Source organism: Orcinus orca, chromosome 1 (genome assembly GCF_937001465.1).
Source record: "Orcinus orca chromosome 1, mOrcOrc1.1, whole genome shotgun sequence".
Classification (NCBI taxonomy): domain Eukaryota; kingdom Metazoa; phylum Chordata; class Mammalia; order Artiodactyla; family Delphinidae; genus Orcinus; species Orcinus orca.
Window position 1 is genome coordinate 47,730,582 of NC_064559.1, and position 15,200 is coordinate 47,745,781.

At 46.3% G+C, this 15,200-nt stretch overlaps 2 protein-coding genes across 10 annotated transcripts in view; one reads left to right on the forward strand and one right to left on the reverse strand.

Moving 5' to 3' along the window:
* Positions 1-6,587, forward strand: part of COLGALT2 (collagen beta(1-O)galactosyltransferase 2) — a 147,417-nt gene extending 140,830 nt beyond the window's left edge. For 3 of the 6 annotated variants that reach the window (XM_012534972.3, XM_049702030.1, XM_049702060.1), the window contains 3 exons: positions 2,374-2,463; positions 2,838-3,038; positions 3,704-6,587. The gene's annotated coding sequence lies outside the window, so the exon portion shown is untranslated. Of the gene's footprint in view, positions 1-1,318; positions 2,464-2,837; positions 3,039-3,703 lie in introns of all 6 variants that reach the window. The other 3 variants (XM_049701962.1, XM_049701936.1, XM_049701920.1) reach the window with 3 other exon arrangements.
* Positions 5,843-15,200, reverse strand: part of RGL1 (ral guanine nucleotide dissociation stimulator like 1) — a 278,601-nt gene continuing 269,243 nt past the window's right edge. For all 4 annotated transcript variants that reach the window (XM_012534954.3, XM_004275217.4, XM_033437953.2 and 1 more), the window contains 3 exons: positions 14,883-15,137; positions 10,178-10,292; positions 5,843-7,515 (listed from right to left, as the gene is read on the reverse strand). In XM_012534954.3, coding sequence (XP_012390408.1) covers positions 7,328-7,515; positions 10,178-10,292; positions 14,883-15,137 — 558 coding nt within the window. In that variant the 3' untranslated portion in view covers positions 5,843-7,327. The remainder of the gene's footprint in view (positions 7,516-10,177; positions 10,293-14,882; positions 15,138-15,200) is intronic.

The window sequence follows — 15,200 nt, forward strand, 5'->3', positions numbered from 1 at the left end:
AAGTGGCCTCCGCTGTAGGATGTCCTATGTGTCCCAGCAGTCCACTTCCCTCTCATCACCCAGTGTCTGGGCACCAGCTGGTCCCAGGGTAGGGTATTTGTAGACTTAGCGCCGCAGGCTGTGGGACTGTATATTTCTTGCTTCTGGTGTCTGCCCCCTGGTGGGTGAGGCTGGTTTAGAGGCTTGTGCAGGCTTCCTGGTGGGAGGAGAAAATGGTGCCTTCTCTTACTATGCAAATGGAATGAGGAAATGGCTTGAATTGCAGCATGAAGAGTTTAGGTGTGCTTTCAGGAAGAATTATTAAATACTGAATGGGTTCCAGGCAAGTGGTGGAATGGCTCCATTAAAATTTGTTGTTGGGCTGGAAAGTGGCTTCCTTTCTGGTCTATAGATTTGCCTAAGATGGCCTGTGTCTTAGCCTCCACCCGTAGGTGTACTGATATTGAGATGATCTTAGCTCGGGTCCCTCCTGCCACACCAGGGAGGCCACTCACAGCCCCAAACCGCCTTCCCGTATGCCCTCAAAAGGGATGGAAAGAATGAAGGATCACCTCTGAACACTGGTTTCTCTTTAATTTACTGAGTTTATTTTTTCTGCCCCTCCCTGGAGTTTCTTCAGCTTGGCTTCCTCTGCTGTGGGCACTTTGACCAAATCTCTATGTCTGAACACCAGCTTCGTGCCCCACCCCCTGATGGTCCAGAGGAGGCTCCTCTGGGTGCTTCCTGTTCTAGGGGAGGCTGGGTAGGCATCTGGGCTCTTGCTCATGAGGGAACATGATTTTCAGTGTCCTGGACAGCCCTTGCTCTCTGTTCTTCAGAGAAGATTAGAAAATAACTTGTGACAAAGTGTCCTCTCCCAAAGGGAACTGGCAGTTTGGGGAAGACCCTCAGACAGGAGTTGAGATGTTTGTATTGATGGTGTGGTCTGAAGGGTTTTAACTGCTCTGTAAAATGCCAGCATGAATTGGAAAGACTTGAAGGGGATATTACTGTTTAGAATGGCCACAGGGAGGAAACCATGCCCATAGCTGAGCAGGGAGGGGACAGATGAGGGGTGCAGGCCTTAGGGAATTAGAGGGGAGAGGAAAGAGGCAGCTTCCAGGGCACAGCACAGAGGTTCAAGTCCAGGAGAGAAGTGCAAGGGCCAAAGGGATAAGAAAACAGATTCAGGCTCATTAGTGGAGAAGTGAGCCTGGTGCACAGGCTGGAAAGGGAGGGAACCAGAGGGAAAAAAATAGTAGGAGAGGCTTGGAATTGAAGTGGCAACCCAAGCCCTTAAAATGACTATTTTATCCTTGCAAACCTGCAACAACGGGAGAGGCTGAGGTGGCAGTGAGCTGGACAGCATGCAAAGGAATAATTGGGATGCCCAGGGCCCCCAGTGCCTGTGGAACAGCAACAATTCACTGTCCTGCACGTGAGTCATCCCTGGGCAGAGGGAGAGTCAGAGCAGAGAGCCCCATTCTGCAGGGAAAGAAAGATACAGGTCTGGGAGAACAGGGGAATGGGGGCTCAGCTTCTGGTGAGAGACCTGTCCCCCCCTGACCACAGAAGGAATCCAAAGAAGGTGGGGACCCTGACAGGAATCACCTGAGGCTCTGGGAGGGGGATGCTCCAGCTCAGGGCCGTTTCACCCGGGCCAGTGGCTTCCTTCCGAGTCCGCCCAGTGTGTGTCCCTGTGCAGCCTCAGCCCCGCCAGGAGGCACTGTGGTCAGGGCTGTGCTGGGCCCACACTCCCCTCTCCCCAGCCTCTTTGGAGCGGGTCTGTGGAGCAAGCTGCAGGAGCCCTGGCTGCCCTCCAGCTCTGTGAGTCAATCTTTCCCCAAAGCAGCAGCAGGCTCAGTTTTCCCAGGGTGCTGTTCAAGCATCTGAAGTCCCATGTCTGAGTGTCACATCTGCCCTGTGTCATTGCTTATTAGGGAAGGAGGCTGGAGGGCTTCTATGAAGACAGCACGCCCCCCACCCTTAGAACACGAGCTTCCTGGGAATAACAGCAGTGAACTCTTAAAGTAAGCACCAGAGGGAAATGCTTTCTTTACATGTGCTGTGTAATGTAATATACTACATGAACCTCCAGAAGTAGGAACTATTTTCAATCCCCACTTTTTAGATGAAGCAATAGCTAAATGACTTGCCTAAGATAGTAAGTGGGCTGGGAGTCAAGAGCTAGGCAGTCAGATCCCACCCACACCAAACTGCAACCATGCAAAGCTTCTAGAGAGAGAGTTTGCCTCATTTCTTGCTTCCTCACTAACATCTAATGTTTCTGTCGCTCTCTCATACACACACAGCCTGATGTATAAAGAAGCTCGGCAACCCCATCCCCTGTTTACTTCTCATCTATGAAATCTCATATATTAATTTTTTTTTTAGCTGATTAGACCAATTCGCTGGCTTGCTGGAGGCTTGGATGTCAGATGTTATATAAACGAGGATCATCAGAAGTAGACATCTGGGGGCAAGGTATTATTTAGAATGCTTCTCCCATTTAGAATGCTTCTCTCCCATTTTGAAACTGGTGCCCTGGTATTGGGCTGGCCAAAAAGTTCGTTCGGGCTTTCCCAGGAGCTGGTATGAAAAGCCCGAACGAACTTTTTGGCCAGCCCATCTTTTTTTTAAAACGGCTGGAGCAATCTAGAAACAGTTTAAATCATTTACTTTTCTTCTTTTTTCAACTTGACTTACCGGTACCCTTTGTGTGGGAGATTGTGACTGCAGCACAAAACGTTGCTCTGAGTTGAGACAATCGTAGGAATAAAAATGATTTCTTTTGAGGAAACTGTGACGAAGTACTCGATACTGATCACTGGTGTTCGCTCCTTTAACTCCTCATTCAGTTGGTGCTTTTCACCCACCCCACGGGTTCATCACGCATCCTAGGTGGGAGTTAACTCGCAATGCCATCCTGGTCCTTACGGCCCCGTCTCCCCATCTGCAAGATGAAATGATGCTCAGGATATCAGGCAGCAGTTCTCCGACCAGCAGCAGATCTCTCCTTGGAGACTTGACAGAACCAACCAGATGCACATCTAACCAAGGTAGCCTGTGGAAATTTACATGTAGCTTTTGGAAATTCACATGGTTGGAAGGCTGGGGATAGAGCCAACAGACCCCAGGCATCCTGTCCAGCTCCAGCAGGCTGTAGAGGAGCATCTGTCAGGAAAGCCCAGTCCACTGTGACACCCGCATAGCAGGGTTTGGTCATTCAGAGCCCTGCCCTTGACCTTTGGCAACTGATGTAACTGCTCTGGGCCTCAGCCTCGGGATCTGTAATACAAGGGCCAGGACTACATGATTTGTAAGATTCCTTCCAACCCTTAAGAAAATGTTAAATACCTCAAACTGTTAAATAAGTGAATTGCCTCCACACAGTTTTCTGGGTAGAGATGTTGAGAAACCACACCAAGTGGTGGTTTTCTAATTCAGAGTCTTAAATTAACTAAATTTGGCTTCTATTTGAATCTCACAGTTTATGTGGAAACACTTTAAATTTCCTAGATTTTTTAAAATTTGACATACAACTACGTCTGTAAAGTAGCTCCTAGTTTAAAGTAGGGACCACATGAGAAGCATGTAAATTGGTGGTGACCGCATGTTAGGAATAAATTCTATAAGGCTAATTCTAAACAAAATTAAATTACTCTTGTTTTTTCTCCTCCTTTGAGCACCTCTCTTTCTTCAACCCTTCCTTTGCTCTGTGCAGCCCCCATCTCAAGGCCTCACTGCCATCTCCTCCAAACACTTTTCGGAGAATGTGGGAAGATGAACAAAGCCATGCACCCTAGTGAGAAGACAGAACTCCTTTTTGCGGGGACGGAAATGCTCGTCTACTCCAGGTGTCCTCCTACATTTCCCCACCTCCCCTGCGTTTAGATTGGGGCCATAGACTGGCCAATGGACTGTGAATGGAAGTGATGTGGTCCCTTTCGTCTAAGGCAGTCAGGAAGAGTTGTGAGTTCTCTCTACCATCACTGGGAGTTGAAAGAAAAATCTGAGATGGCGGAGTTGCAAGATGGAAGCTGCCTGGACCCTTGGAGCCGCTAAGGAGAGCTGCCCGATTTGCAATACCTAGTTCAGTTTTCAACGTGTCATATCTTAAGTTACTGAGATTTCATGGTTTGTTACTTTAGCCTAGGCTAGCCTAATAATCCCTTCCAGAATTATTTCATTTTAACAGAGATCCTAGGGGAAATGGTAACTCAAAACAGGACAGAAATAACTTTTCATAGTGGAACTGTGGATACAGGTTGTAACTGGTGCCGTTGCGGCAGCCCTGTAGAAAAAGAGGGTTGACGTCGGGGCAACTTCTCGATACCACTAAAAATAAATACTGTATGCCTCTAATGGTCCTGTGCTGCGTGGCAAATTTGAAAAGGCTCCAAAGAAGGAAATTTTAAGACATTATTCCTTCAGGCAAAATCTCACCAAGCTGCTTCTACAGGGAGGCAAAACAAGGGAACCCATTTTCTCAAATGATCTTGAAAACATAGTCACCTAGTGCCAGACATAGAAATCCCTTTTTTTCCTGCCCATATTATCGATTATTAAAACACCTACTTGGCTTTCTCCACTATCCCACAAGGACCCAGAAAACTTGATAATTTGGATCCATTTAGGAATCCCTTTTTTTTTTGGAAACAATGTGACGGAATGACAACATGCGTCTGTTGAATGAAGCTGCCTTTTGGGAAGACCTTGTTTCCTTCCTCCACAGAGGCCCTCCCGGCTTCCGGAGCACCATGGACGGTTTCAAGAATTGTGCAGATGGTAGCAATTGGAGACTCAGGAAAGGCTGTCAAAAAGAAGGCAAAGTACTGCCTTGGATCCCAACTCTAAGTAAGTTTGATTTTATACAAGGTGTCCCCAGCCAAACTACTCCTAAGAATGCTGTCCAGCAAGGCATCACATCTGATGGCAGTCTCCTAAGACGTCATTCTTTCCCCTAAATGCGCATGACACTTACCAGTGGAGAGGGTCCCTCCTAACTGTGCCACTGGCTTTCCCTCTGCTCCCTCCAACTGAACCAGCATGGGCTTCCAAAATGCTCCTTGACATACCTGGAACCCAGATCCACCAGATTAATACTCCAGATACAATCCCTTTGGGTCTGGCCGCACATGCCAACCAAGTCCCAAGCCAGTTTATTCATTTGACCGAAAGGTAAACAGATGATGGAGATGCAGAAAGACAAGCATATGCGAGCAGCTAAAAGTATTAACCCGGCTGTCCACCAGGAGACAAATTTAAGACATTTAAAGTGGCATTAAATAAATGAGGCTATGTTTTATCTACTTGTAACTTCCATTGTCTTTTTTAAAAAAGGAAAAAAATATATATATATTTTACATTGCAGTATAGAAATCTAGACTCTACATGTACAGTATAAATACACAAGGCGAGCACGTGGGCACAACACGTATGTCTTGGTAGCCGCGCCCTAAACCAGGCCAACAGTTCTACATTTTCTTTTTGACCTTCCAACCAAGAAATTCAGGCTGGGGCTACGTTTCCTTCAGTCCCCATGACGTCTAGCACCCTGGCCATCCCTCCTCCACGCACAGAAGCACAAATCGAACCAGCCTCGCAAACACAGAAAAAAAAGTGCTTTTCAACTAGTTGAAACCAGTCGGTCTTTACAATGCGGTCTGATCTAGAAAGACCTAAAGGAAATCTGAGGCCTTCCTGGCTCATTCTCGTTCTTGGGTCCACCGCCACAAATCTCTAGCCTTTCCCTGGTGTTTCTTGCAGATTTCATATGGCTATTTATGTAACATAGATCACACAGAACCTTTGGGAGCTGTCTTACAGGATAGGAGAAAAAAAAAAGCTCCACGTTACAATCTGCACTTCATATCTGGGTTCATTCTTTATTTTTGGAATAAAAACCTGGTATTTTGAGAATTTTCTTCTTAAAAAGGACAACATTCTGAAAGTGCTTCTTAAACGTGTCAACATCCCACGTATGGCTTTGTAGTTCAAACCCCAGCCACAGCTCAGATTTGGAAGGGAGAGGATGATGGTGGTACTGGAGACAAAAGTGTCACTTAACAGTGATACTGTGATACCAAGTGTGGAAACCTGAAAAAAAAAAAAGTTATTGATTCCATCTGGAAGAATGTACCTCTTTAGAAACGAGTTGGATAATATATGGAGCCCCATTTCTTTCCCCATGACTAGGCACAGGAAGGCTATAAAAGTTAATAAGTAAAACAGGACACTGCTCTCAGCAGTGAACATCTTCCGAGGGGCTAATCACAGAGCAATCGCTGTTCAGAAGTCGTTCACAGGCTCAAAATCATCAGTTATAGTCAATCGCAGTAGGAATTTCTACACCTGAGGAACAAATTGCACGTAATATAGAGGTACTGCGATCCAGATGGCAAAAGACTGCAGACATGTAGTTTCACATGCAAAAGGCAATCAGAAAAAAACAATGAAGTAGTGGCATTCCGAGACAGATCAGAGTCCACATGAGTCATCCTCCTTTTGTGCTTTCCTTTCTGGCTGATAAGTTACCAAAGAACATGGCTGTATGTGCAAGAATGATTGTGATATGTTCTTTGGGTGGGGGGAAACAAACAATGAAGTTGCCAGAAATCAAAATGGGCTTGTGTTGCCTCCAGAGGTGTCACAACGGCTGGACCAGTGGCTCAGACAGTCCTCCAAAGCTGCTCCTAGCCCTCCCTGGGGTAGCAGAAATTGGCCGATGCAAGCAGAGGTCAAAGCCACTGGCTCATCCAAAGCCTTTCCGAGGAGGCCTTTCATTCAGCCTGTGGCAGTTCCCGCCTCTGCGGTTGTTCTTTTCTGGTGGCACTTGATCGAGAAAGTAATCCTCTCCCTTTATAAAAATAGTTTGGACTGCTTATAATACTGGCACAAAGGACACTCTGTATTCCTAGGGTTGATTCCGTTTACTTGGAAGGTATGAGACGAGGTTCTCAGTTCCTTCTAGTTCCCTGTAAAAAGTGACCTCGACTTCCCAGGCCATTGTGCAAATTTGTTTCTCCATAGTCCAGAATATCCCATAAGTCCCTCATATTTATATATATACACACACATACCAAATATGTGTACATACATATATATTTATAAATGTGGGTAATTTTGCATTTCGGTCTCAGGTCAAAGAGAATCATCCTTTTCGTGTCAAGTTCATCTCCGATTTCCCCACGACGCCTATCATAGTGCCTTGCACACCAGAGGTACTCAATAAATATCTGTCCACCTCACCAATGATCCTCTAACACTGGGTGGTAGCTGCAATCACCACGGCCTGTTCTCAGCCCCACCCTGCCTTTGGCAAGCAAGGGGCCACTGGTCTCTCCTTTCAGAGGGTGATTTTGCTGTGTCTGTTGCTCCAGCAGCCCCGTTTGGCTGTCCTGGGCAACGTCAGGCTGGTCCGGCTACGCAGTTTTACTTGCTCTTCCACAGAATTCTTTTTGCGTAAGATGAAGTCAAAGTTCACTTGGCTGTTCATGGCATAGAAGACATTTGCTGAGTCTGGGATCACGAGTTCTAAAAAAGATGAGGAAAGAGAAGGTAGTCAGCTCGTGTAGGTCAGCCCAGCACTGACCGTGGCAGGTGGAAATTCTGCTCAGACACACGGCTGGGACTATGGCCCTTTGTCCCTGGAATGCAAACGGAACCAGACAGTGACCACCACTCCCTCCCCGCAAATCGGTTCCAACAATTTCCCAATCCCAAGTTAAAAAACCTAAGTGCGAATCCAATCTTAGAAATTCAAGCCACGAACCAAATGCACAAATGCAGGATGTTTTAGCTGGAAGGAAGTGCAGTAGGAAGCAGAGGCCTACAGGAGTTAAAAGACATTCCCAAGAGCACAGCTCGTCAGGGGCAGAACTGGGACCCAAACCCGGGTTTCCAGCCTCCCGCAGGCCATTTTCCACTCCACTATGCAGTTTTTCACAGAGACTAAGCAAATCCAATAACACGGGAAAAAGGCAGAAAATCTACACCATTTTCCAGACCTCTTTACTTGGAAAATCAAAATATTTTTTAATTAATCCCAAATCAAACCAGTATGTTACACCATTTGAGGCCTTGCTTCCTTAAGAACTTGCATTTTAATATTAAAGGGCAACCAAATAAGACAGTATCTATCTCTTAACATTTAAACCATTGCCTACTGCAGTGACTCCCACCTATATAGATAGCTGCAATTTTTGAACAAGGATTATTCCAAGCATAATATGAAGTTATTGAGCAAAGTGATCTGAATTCATTTTTATTTTTAAAAGAAGCTATTACTCTTTAGCACTCAGGGGTAATGGATAGCTTAAAAAACCAACAGGGAATAAAAAAGGTAAAATGTGCAAGTCTTGCTTTGTGGCAGTGGACTGACGGAGGCAACCAGGACAGGTGTCTGCCTGCAGAACTGGGTTAAGTCGACCTTATGTTAACTTCGACCACTGAGATTCCACAGCACGACTGATGCAATCAGGTTCTGCGTGACTCCGCTACATTTTGCACAAATGTTCCATAAAGGATAACTCCCTTCAAGTGTCCCCAGTCTCCTGCCCACATATTCCTGGATCAGTAACAACCTACCTCACAGCTATATATCAACATATCTCCAATACGGTACACTTTGGGGTGCGTTATTTCCTGTCATAATCACCCATGATGCACAAGGAACCAGCAGGGTATTGTCGCCATTTAACTAATGAAGGACCAAGGCCCAGGGAGGTCAAGCAGCCCACCTGCCACCACACAGCTGGTGAAGCTGGGCCCCAGCTGCATTCCGGGACTCCTGGACCTTCACACCCACTGGCTTCACCTTGGCGTGTTGGTTTGTGGACGACACGGTAAAACCCAAGAGACCACTTTTCAGGCTTGGACTTTTAACAGTAACTACATTAAAAGATGAAACTGAGAAAGGTTTGCCCCACGACCTTGGGCTCAGCTGGATGAAAGAAAACTTCCAAGAATTTTCTCAGAGGCTATAGTTTTTCATCGCTAAGAAAAGGTACGACTCCAACTTCGCCTACTCTCGTCGGGGCCCGAGATCTAGCCCTGGGTGATTTGTTGGTCAAATGGAGTATGAATAACTGCTCCCTTCCATCATCCCCGCCTTGCATAATTCTTCTTTTCCTTTCTAGGGGGAATGCTTGTTGGGGAACAGCCCTCCCTTGAGACACTTGCATTGGTCTGTGCTGGGTCTGTCAGCAGACAGGGTTGGCCTCAGTCAACAGTATTGGCTGTTCCTTGTGCACTTGGAAAAGAGACTCAGTCTGCCTGAGTCTCCTTCTCGGATGTGACACGGCATAGAGGAGTTACCTACCAGCTCGCCTCCTACCCCTCAACAAATACAACCCCAATTCAGATTAGCAAATCGATACATGCAGGGGGATTATGTGCCTGGAGTTTTCATAAAAGGGATTTCTTCAACTAATGGACTCCTAGGCAAACTGGAGCATTTCATAATCACCAGTTCTTTGCCTCAGTAAGTGTGAGGTAAAGAACCTTCCAATCCTGGTGCTGGAAGCTTTTGCCGCTTGAAGATCAATCATGAATAAAGATAACTGAAGGACAGACTCTCATAAGTGGTTAACTGAAACCATGAGAAATTATCGCAGGAACTGCGACCTTTCTGGACACACACTATTGGTTAATGGAGGTGCGTGGCCGTCTGCAAAGAGCCAACAGACCCCGTCCATCCCCCAACTCCTGACACAGGGAGGGACCTCTTCCTACAGGAAGGCTTGAGAAGTTTACAGAGAACGGGCGGGAGGAACGCTCAGCAAAACCGCAGAAAGCAACAAGGGTTGCTGGGGGACCAGCCTGAGACGCTTGATTCTACAAGCGAGGTGATGGCATATGGCTCCCGGCAACGCCGCCCTAGCGTGATTAAAAACCCTCACTTGGGCTTCCCTGGTCGCTGTGGTTGGGAGTCCGCCTGCCGATGCAGGGGACACGGGTTCGTGCCCCGGTCTGGGAAGATCCCACATGCCGCGGAGCGACTAAGCCCGTGAGCCATGGCCGCTGAGCCTGCGCGTCCGGAGCCTGTGCTCCGCAACGGGAGAGGCCACAACAGTGAGAGGCCCGCGTACCGCAAATAACAACAACCCTCACTTGGTTCCACTTAAGAAAGACATTGTGTCCACTTCCCGTCTTCTCACACTGGGGCAATCTGCCTTGAGAAGGAACACGCGCCTACCTTTGTCCTCCGAGATGACCTGTACCAGCTCGTACCCCTCAGCCGGGTCCGAGTCCAGATTGTGCTTCAACATCGCCCTCTGGATCACGGCGGGAGTTTTATCCTGGCTCGTCAACTGGAAAGACAATGAAAGGGTGTGTAAAGCATTTAGCTTCATGTCTCCTGGAAGAGTTGTGCTGACCTTCTTATTCTTGCTGTCTTGTGCCTTCCTGGGAGAAATGGCCAGGTGGAATGAGAAAGGACCAAGAGCCAGCACTCCTAAGTTCCAGTCCTGGCTCCATCCTCAGATAACAGGTCATCTTTTCTCTTGGTCACCTGCTCTCTCAGAGCCACAGCGTCTTAACCCCATCAAAACAGAGAGACTGGGTGCCTTGCCAGTTCCAATGGAGGTTCCGGTGGAAGAATATATATGAGGGAATTGTGAAAAATGCACAGCGTTTGCAGTCCTGGGCCAAAATTATCCTCACCTGTTGAGCACTGGTTACAACCTGTGGGTCAGAACGGCCACGGTTCTGCACACTGACCATTTCAAAAAGCACAAGTGGCTCTACAACCCAGGAATCCCACCCCTAGGTATCTACCAAGAAAAATAAAAGCATTATGTCCACGAAAGGACTTGTACACAAACATTCATAGCAGATTTATTCGTAACAGCCCCAAAGTGGAATCAACCTGCATCTCCATCAATAGGAAAACAGGGGAGGATAAAGACAGTGTAGTGCGTTCACGATAAGAGCACGACTCAGCAGCTAGAGGGAGCTGAGAACTGAAACATGCAACAACGTGATGCATCTCACAAACATCACGGGTGAGCCAGAGAAAGCAGACGCAGAAGATGACACGCTGCAGGAGTCTGTTCTTTCAAAAACAGGCCAAATTAACCTGTGGGGTTAGAAAACTAGCTAACCTTATCTTCAACTAAGGTTAAAGCAGGATTGAAGGGGCATAAGGGAATTTTGGACGGGGCGGATAAAAAATGTTATTTATCTAGACTTGGGGTGGTGGTTATATAACAGAAGTATACATATGTAACTATATGTATACATATATATGGTTATAGTTATAAAAACCCAAAGAACTGAACACTTCAGATCTATGTATGTAATTACATGTAAATTACGCTTCAATAAAAATGAGCTTCTAAGTGTTTAAAAATAATAAATCTAACATTTTTTAAAGTGCAAGTTAAGCCTCCTCTCACCCCAATTCGCCCCTTCATCTCTGCCCATCAGCCAGCTATTCTCAGGGTGCTCAGAGCAACAGGAAAAGGGGGCTGACTTATGTACTATCCCCTTGGGTGATTTCTTTAAATTTGAAAGAAAGCAAAATGAAACACACATTATTCTTACTTAAAAATAAAAGCTGGGCTTCCCTGGTGGTGCAGTGGTTGAGAGTCCGCCTGCCGAGGCAGGGGACATGGGTTCGTGCCCCGGTCCGGGAGGATCCCACATGCCACAGAGCGGCTGGGCCCGTGAGCCATGGCCGCTGGGCCTGTGCTTCCGGAGCCTGTGCTCTGCAATGGGAGAGGCCTCAGCGGTGAGAGGCCCGTGTATCACAAAAGAAAAAAAAAAAGCTGTTCTCACCAAGAGGTAAGAGGAGAGAGACAGCCAAAAAAAAGAAGAGATGACGACATAGTAGTCTGATTTTTTCCAAGAAACTGTTATTGTGAGCCCAAGGATGTCTGGGCCCACAGGCCTCCCTCCAATCTGGGGCAGCAGCTGTATTTGTGATTCAGTAAACAATATGCATTACAATGGGGTCCCTATAAGTGACAAAGACCGTGCTCAAGGGTCTGTTACCAAAACATCTGGCACCTCCTTACACAAGGGAGAAAGAGATGCATACAAAATTCTAAAGGAGAAAAATAAACTTTTTATAGTCTAAAGGAAGTACTCCTGCAGCTGGATCAAACTGGTCCAGGAGCATAAAAAGCCAGAGGAGAAAGGACAGCAACTTGGGGGATGGTTGTTTGGTTAAGGTGGTTAATGTTATCAGCTTTAAACCTACCTAAGGAGAAAACCAGGCTACGCTTGTTTTACCTTAAACCTCCCCAGGTGTGTCCAAACAAGGATGGGCTGGCCGAGGGCTTTCCTTGAGAGTCTGCCACTTTGTACCATAAACGCTACTGCGGGGAAATGATGATCACAGACAATACTAACAGCTCAGCCGTGCAGCCTTATGCTGATATCCTGAACCAGCACTGGCCAATAGATACATATAGTTCGAGTCTCATCTGTAATTTAATTTATTTATTTTATTTTATTTTTATTTTTTTTAGTTTTTTTTAATGTGGACCATTTTTAAAGTCTTTATTGAATTTGTTACAATATTGCTTCTGTTTTATGTTTTTTCTGGCTGCGAGGCACGTGGCATCTCAGCTCCCTGACCAGGGATCGAACCCACACCCCCTGCGTTGGAAGGCAAAGTCTTAACCACTGGACCGCCAGGGAAGTCCCTCATCCGTGATTTTAAATACCTAGTAGCCACATTTAAATTTTTTTCAAAAGGGAAATTTTAATATTTTACTTAACCCAATATGTGCAAAATATTGTATCAGCATAAAATCAATACAAAATTGTTCATAAGATATTTTACGTTCTCGTTATTGTTATTTATTTGTACCAAGCCTTCAAATACCTGGTGTGTATTTCACACTTACAGCATATCTCAATTTGGACTTTGCCCATTTCAAATGCTCGGCCACCACCTGTGGCTAGTGATTACGATACTGAACGGTGCTTGGGTGTCACCCTCATACACCTTAAATAGGAATGCGAAACATCCCTGTGCCCTCCCCGGAGCTTAGTTTTCTAACGCCACAGGTTGGGCCTGCTTTTGAAAGATCAGACTCCGGCAGGATGCGGGATATCTGATTTCTTTGGCTCAACGTGGTGTTTTAGAGATTCATCCACATCGCTGCGTGTTCAGCTCTCGGTTCCTTTTAGTTCAGAGACACCGTAGTTACCCAGCTGGCACTTACTCCCCTGGTTGGCATATGTGAGAGAAGCCATGTGAGTAAACCACCCTGAAAATACAATAATACGACTGATGACCTCAGCTGCCTGGTGGTGCCCCTTCCTCTCGGACACTCCCTTATCACCCCTCCCTCACTACCACGTGGGTTCCGCCTCAGCCCTTCCTCACTCGCTGCATGACCGCATCCAGCCGGTGGAGCTGGACAACTCCCAGCGTTAGACCCCAGCACCACCAGCCTTGCACCAACCTGTGTTTCCCACCATCTACTAGCTGATGCCATTTGGATGTCCTGTGGTGACCTTGGATTAAGTGCACCCCAAACCCCCTGCTCCAGTAGTTACACTGCACTGGACGGGACCACCAACCATCCGGCTGCCTGGACAACCTTTCGTCCTCCCTCTTCCACTCCCCCACAACAGTAACCAAAAAGTTCATAACTAAATGGATGAATTCCATAATTCTAACTTAGAAAAACCTTGCAAAAATCCATACCATCTCCAGCCACATGACCATCATTCAAACCCTTACCACGTCCTACATGGAATATAATGGCAGCTTCTAACTTGCTCCGCCACCTCCAATCTACTCCCCCTGCACTTCTGAATCAGGTCTCCACAATGCCAGCTACTTCTCTAAAGAACAAATCTGATTGCCACCTAAAAGCCTGCCATAAGACTCTACTGCAAGATTAACACAAACTCCTTCATGAGGCCCGCAGGCCCTTTACAATCTGATCTGACCTCTATTAAAGGATTTAATACGTTTTGAAAAATGCTTTATGATCTCCTTTTTGATTATAAGTTCCTCAAAGACAGAAATGTCTCATTCATCTCCCTGTTCCCAAAGCCTGGTCCAATGACTAGTACACAACTAATGTTCAAGAAATATTTTGTTGATTCAGTGAATGCTTTAGTAAAGCTTTTCTTCAGATGTTAAAAGACAGTGACTCCTTATCACTTACATCATATTCAAAGCTGAGCTTATAAGCAGTCAGTGTGGCTCGAAGAAGGCAAGTCATGAAGATGTGGAGAGATGCGAGATTTACATTTTACTGTGGGGTTTTACTGCAAAGGAGAGTCTGCTTTTCAATACATGATACATCCTTTAAGATAAGGAGTCTATTCTTGTAATAAACACACCAGACCTTACACACCCAACGTTATTACCAGGAGAGGCTCTGTACGTTTTCCAAAAAGACTGCCATTATTCAACACATTTTTGGGACTGTGCTCAGAGTTTTTATAGGAAGCTCAAGAAGGTGTCTTATTTATAAGCATAGCTCCTCGTGGACGCAAACTGTATGTCCAGCTTATCACCCACTTTACTAAGTCTGAGTCCAAGTGACTAAAGGAGAAAACTTTGCCACCACCGAAGAGATTGCTAAGAATGCACAGCAATTCAGTGATAAACGCAGACACGTCAATCCCCAGGAAGACCTGCAAGGAGGCGTGCAGCAGTGGCCTCTTCCCTGGGATGCATTTATGTAGTCATCTCAACCGAGAGTTTTGAAGAGGGTGATACTGACCCGGACAAATAAGGTTTAGCAACTTTTAAGATGTAAAAATTATATCCTATATGCACTGCTGATATGCAGATTTTTATACATCCTTAGTCTATATCCAGGGAGATTTCGGCATTGATGCATGTGGCACATGCTCATTTTGTGTGAACGCACGTATATGTGCTGACACGGCACGTGAGTACTCGGCTGTCGGTCTGAGAGCCTTACCATGATGCTCTTGTACATGTTGCCATTGTTGTCCTCTATGCTGATGCGGATTATGCAGGTGTCTTCGTTCTGTTGGTTGTAAACGGGGGGCAGCACTGTCGAGGTAATGGATGTCACAGAGACAGAGCGCTTGTGGATTTTCGGGTTGTTGTTGCAGGGCGGAGGGGAGGAGAGGGGGTTCATCAAGGACGACATCCCTGAGGAAGCTGTGTCCATAGAGTGGATGGAGGAACATGAGGAAGAGGACTCGGAGAGCTGGAAGGGTAAACACAGCCCAGAAGGAAACAGAACTGTTAGGAATCCTGGCCAACAGTGTGC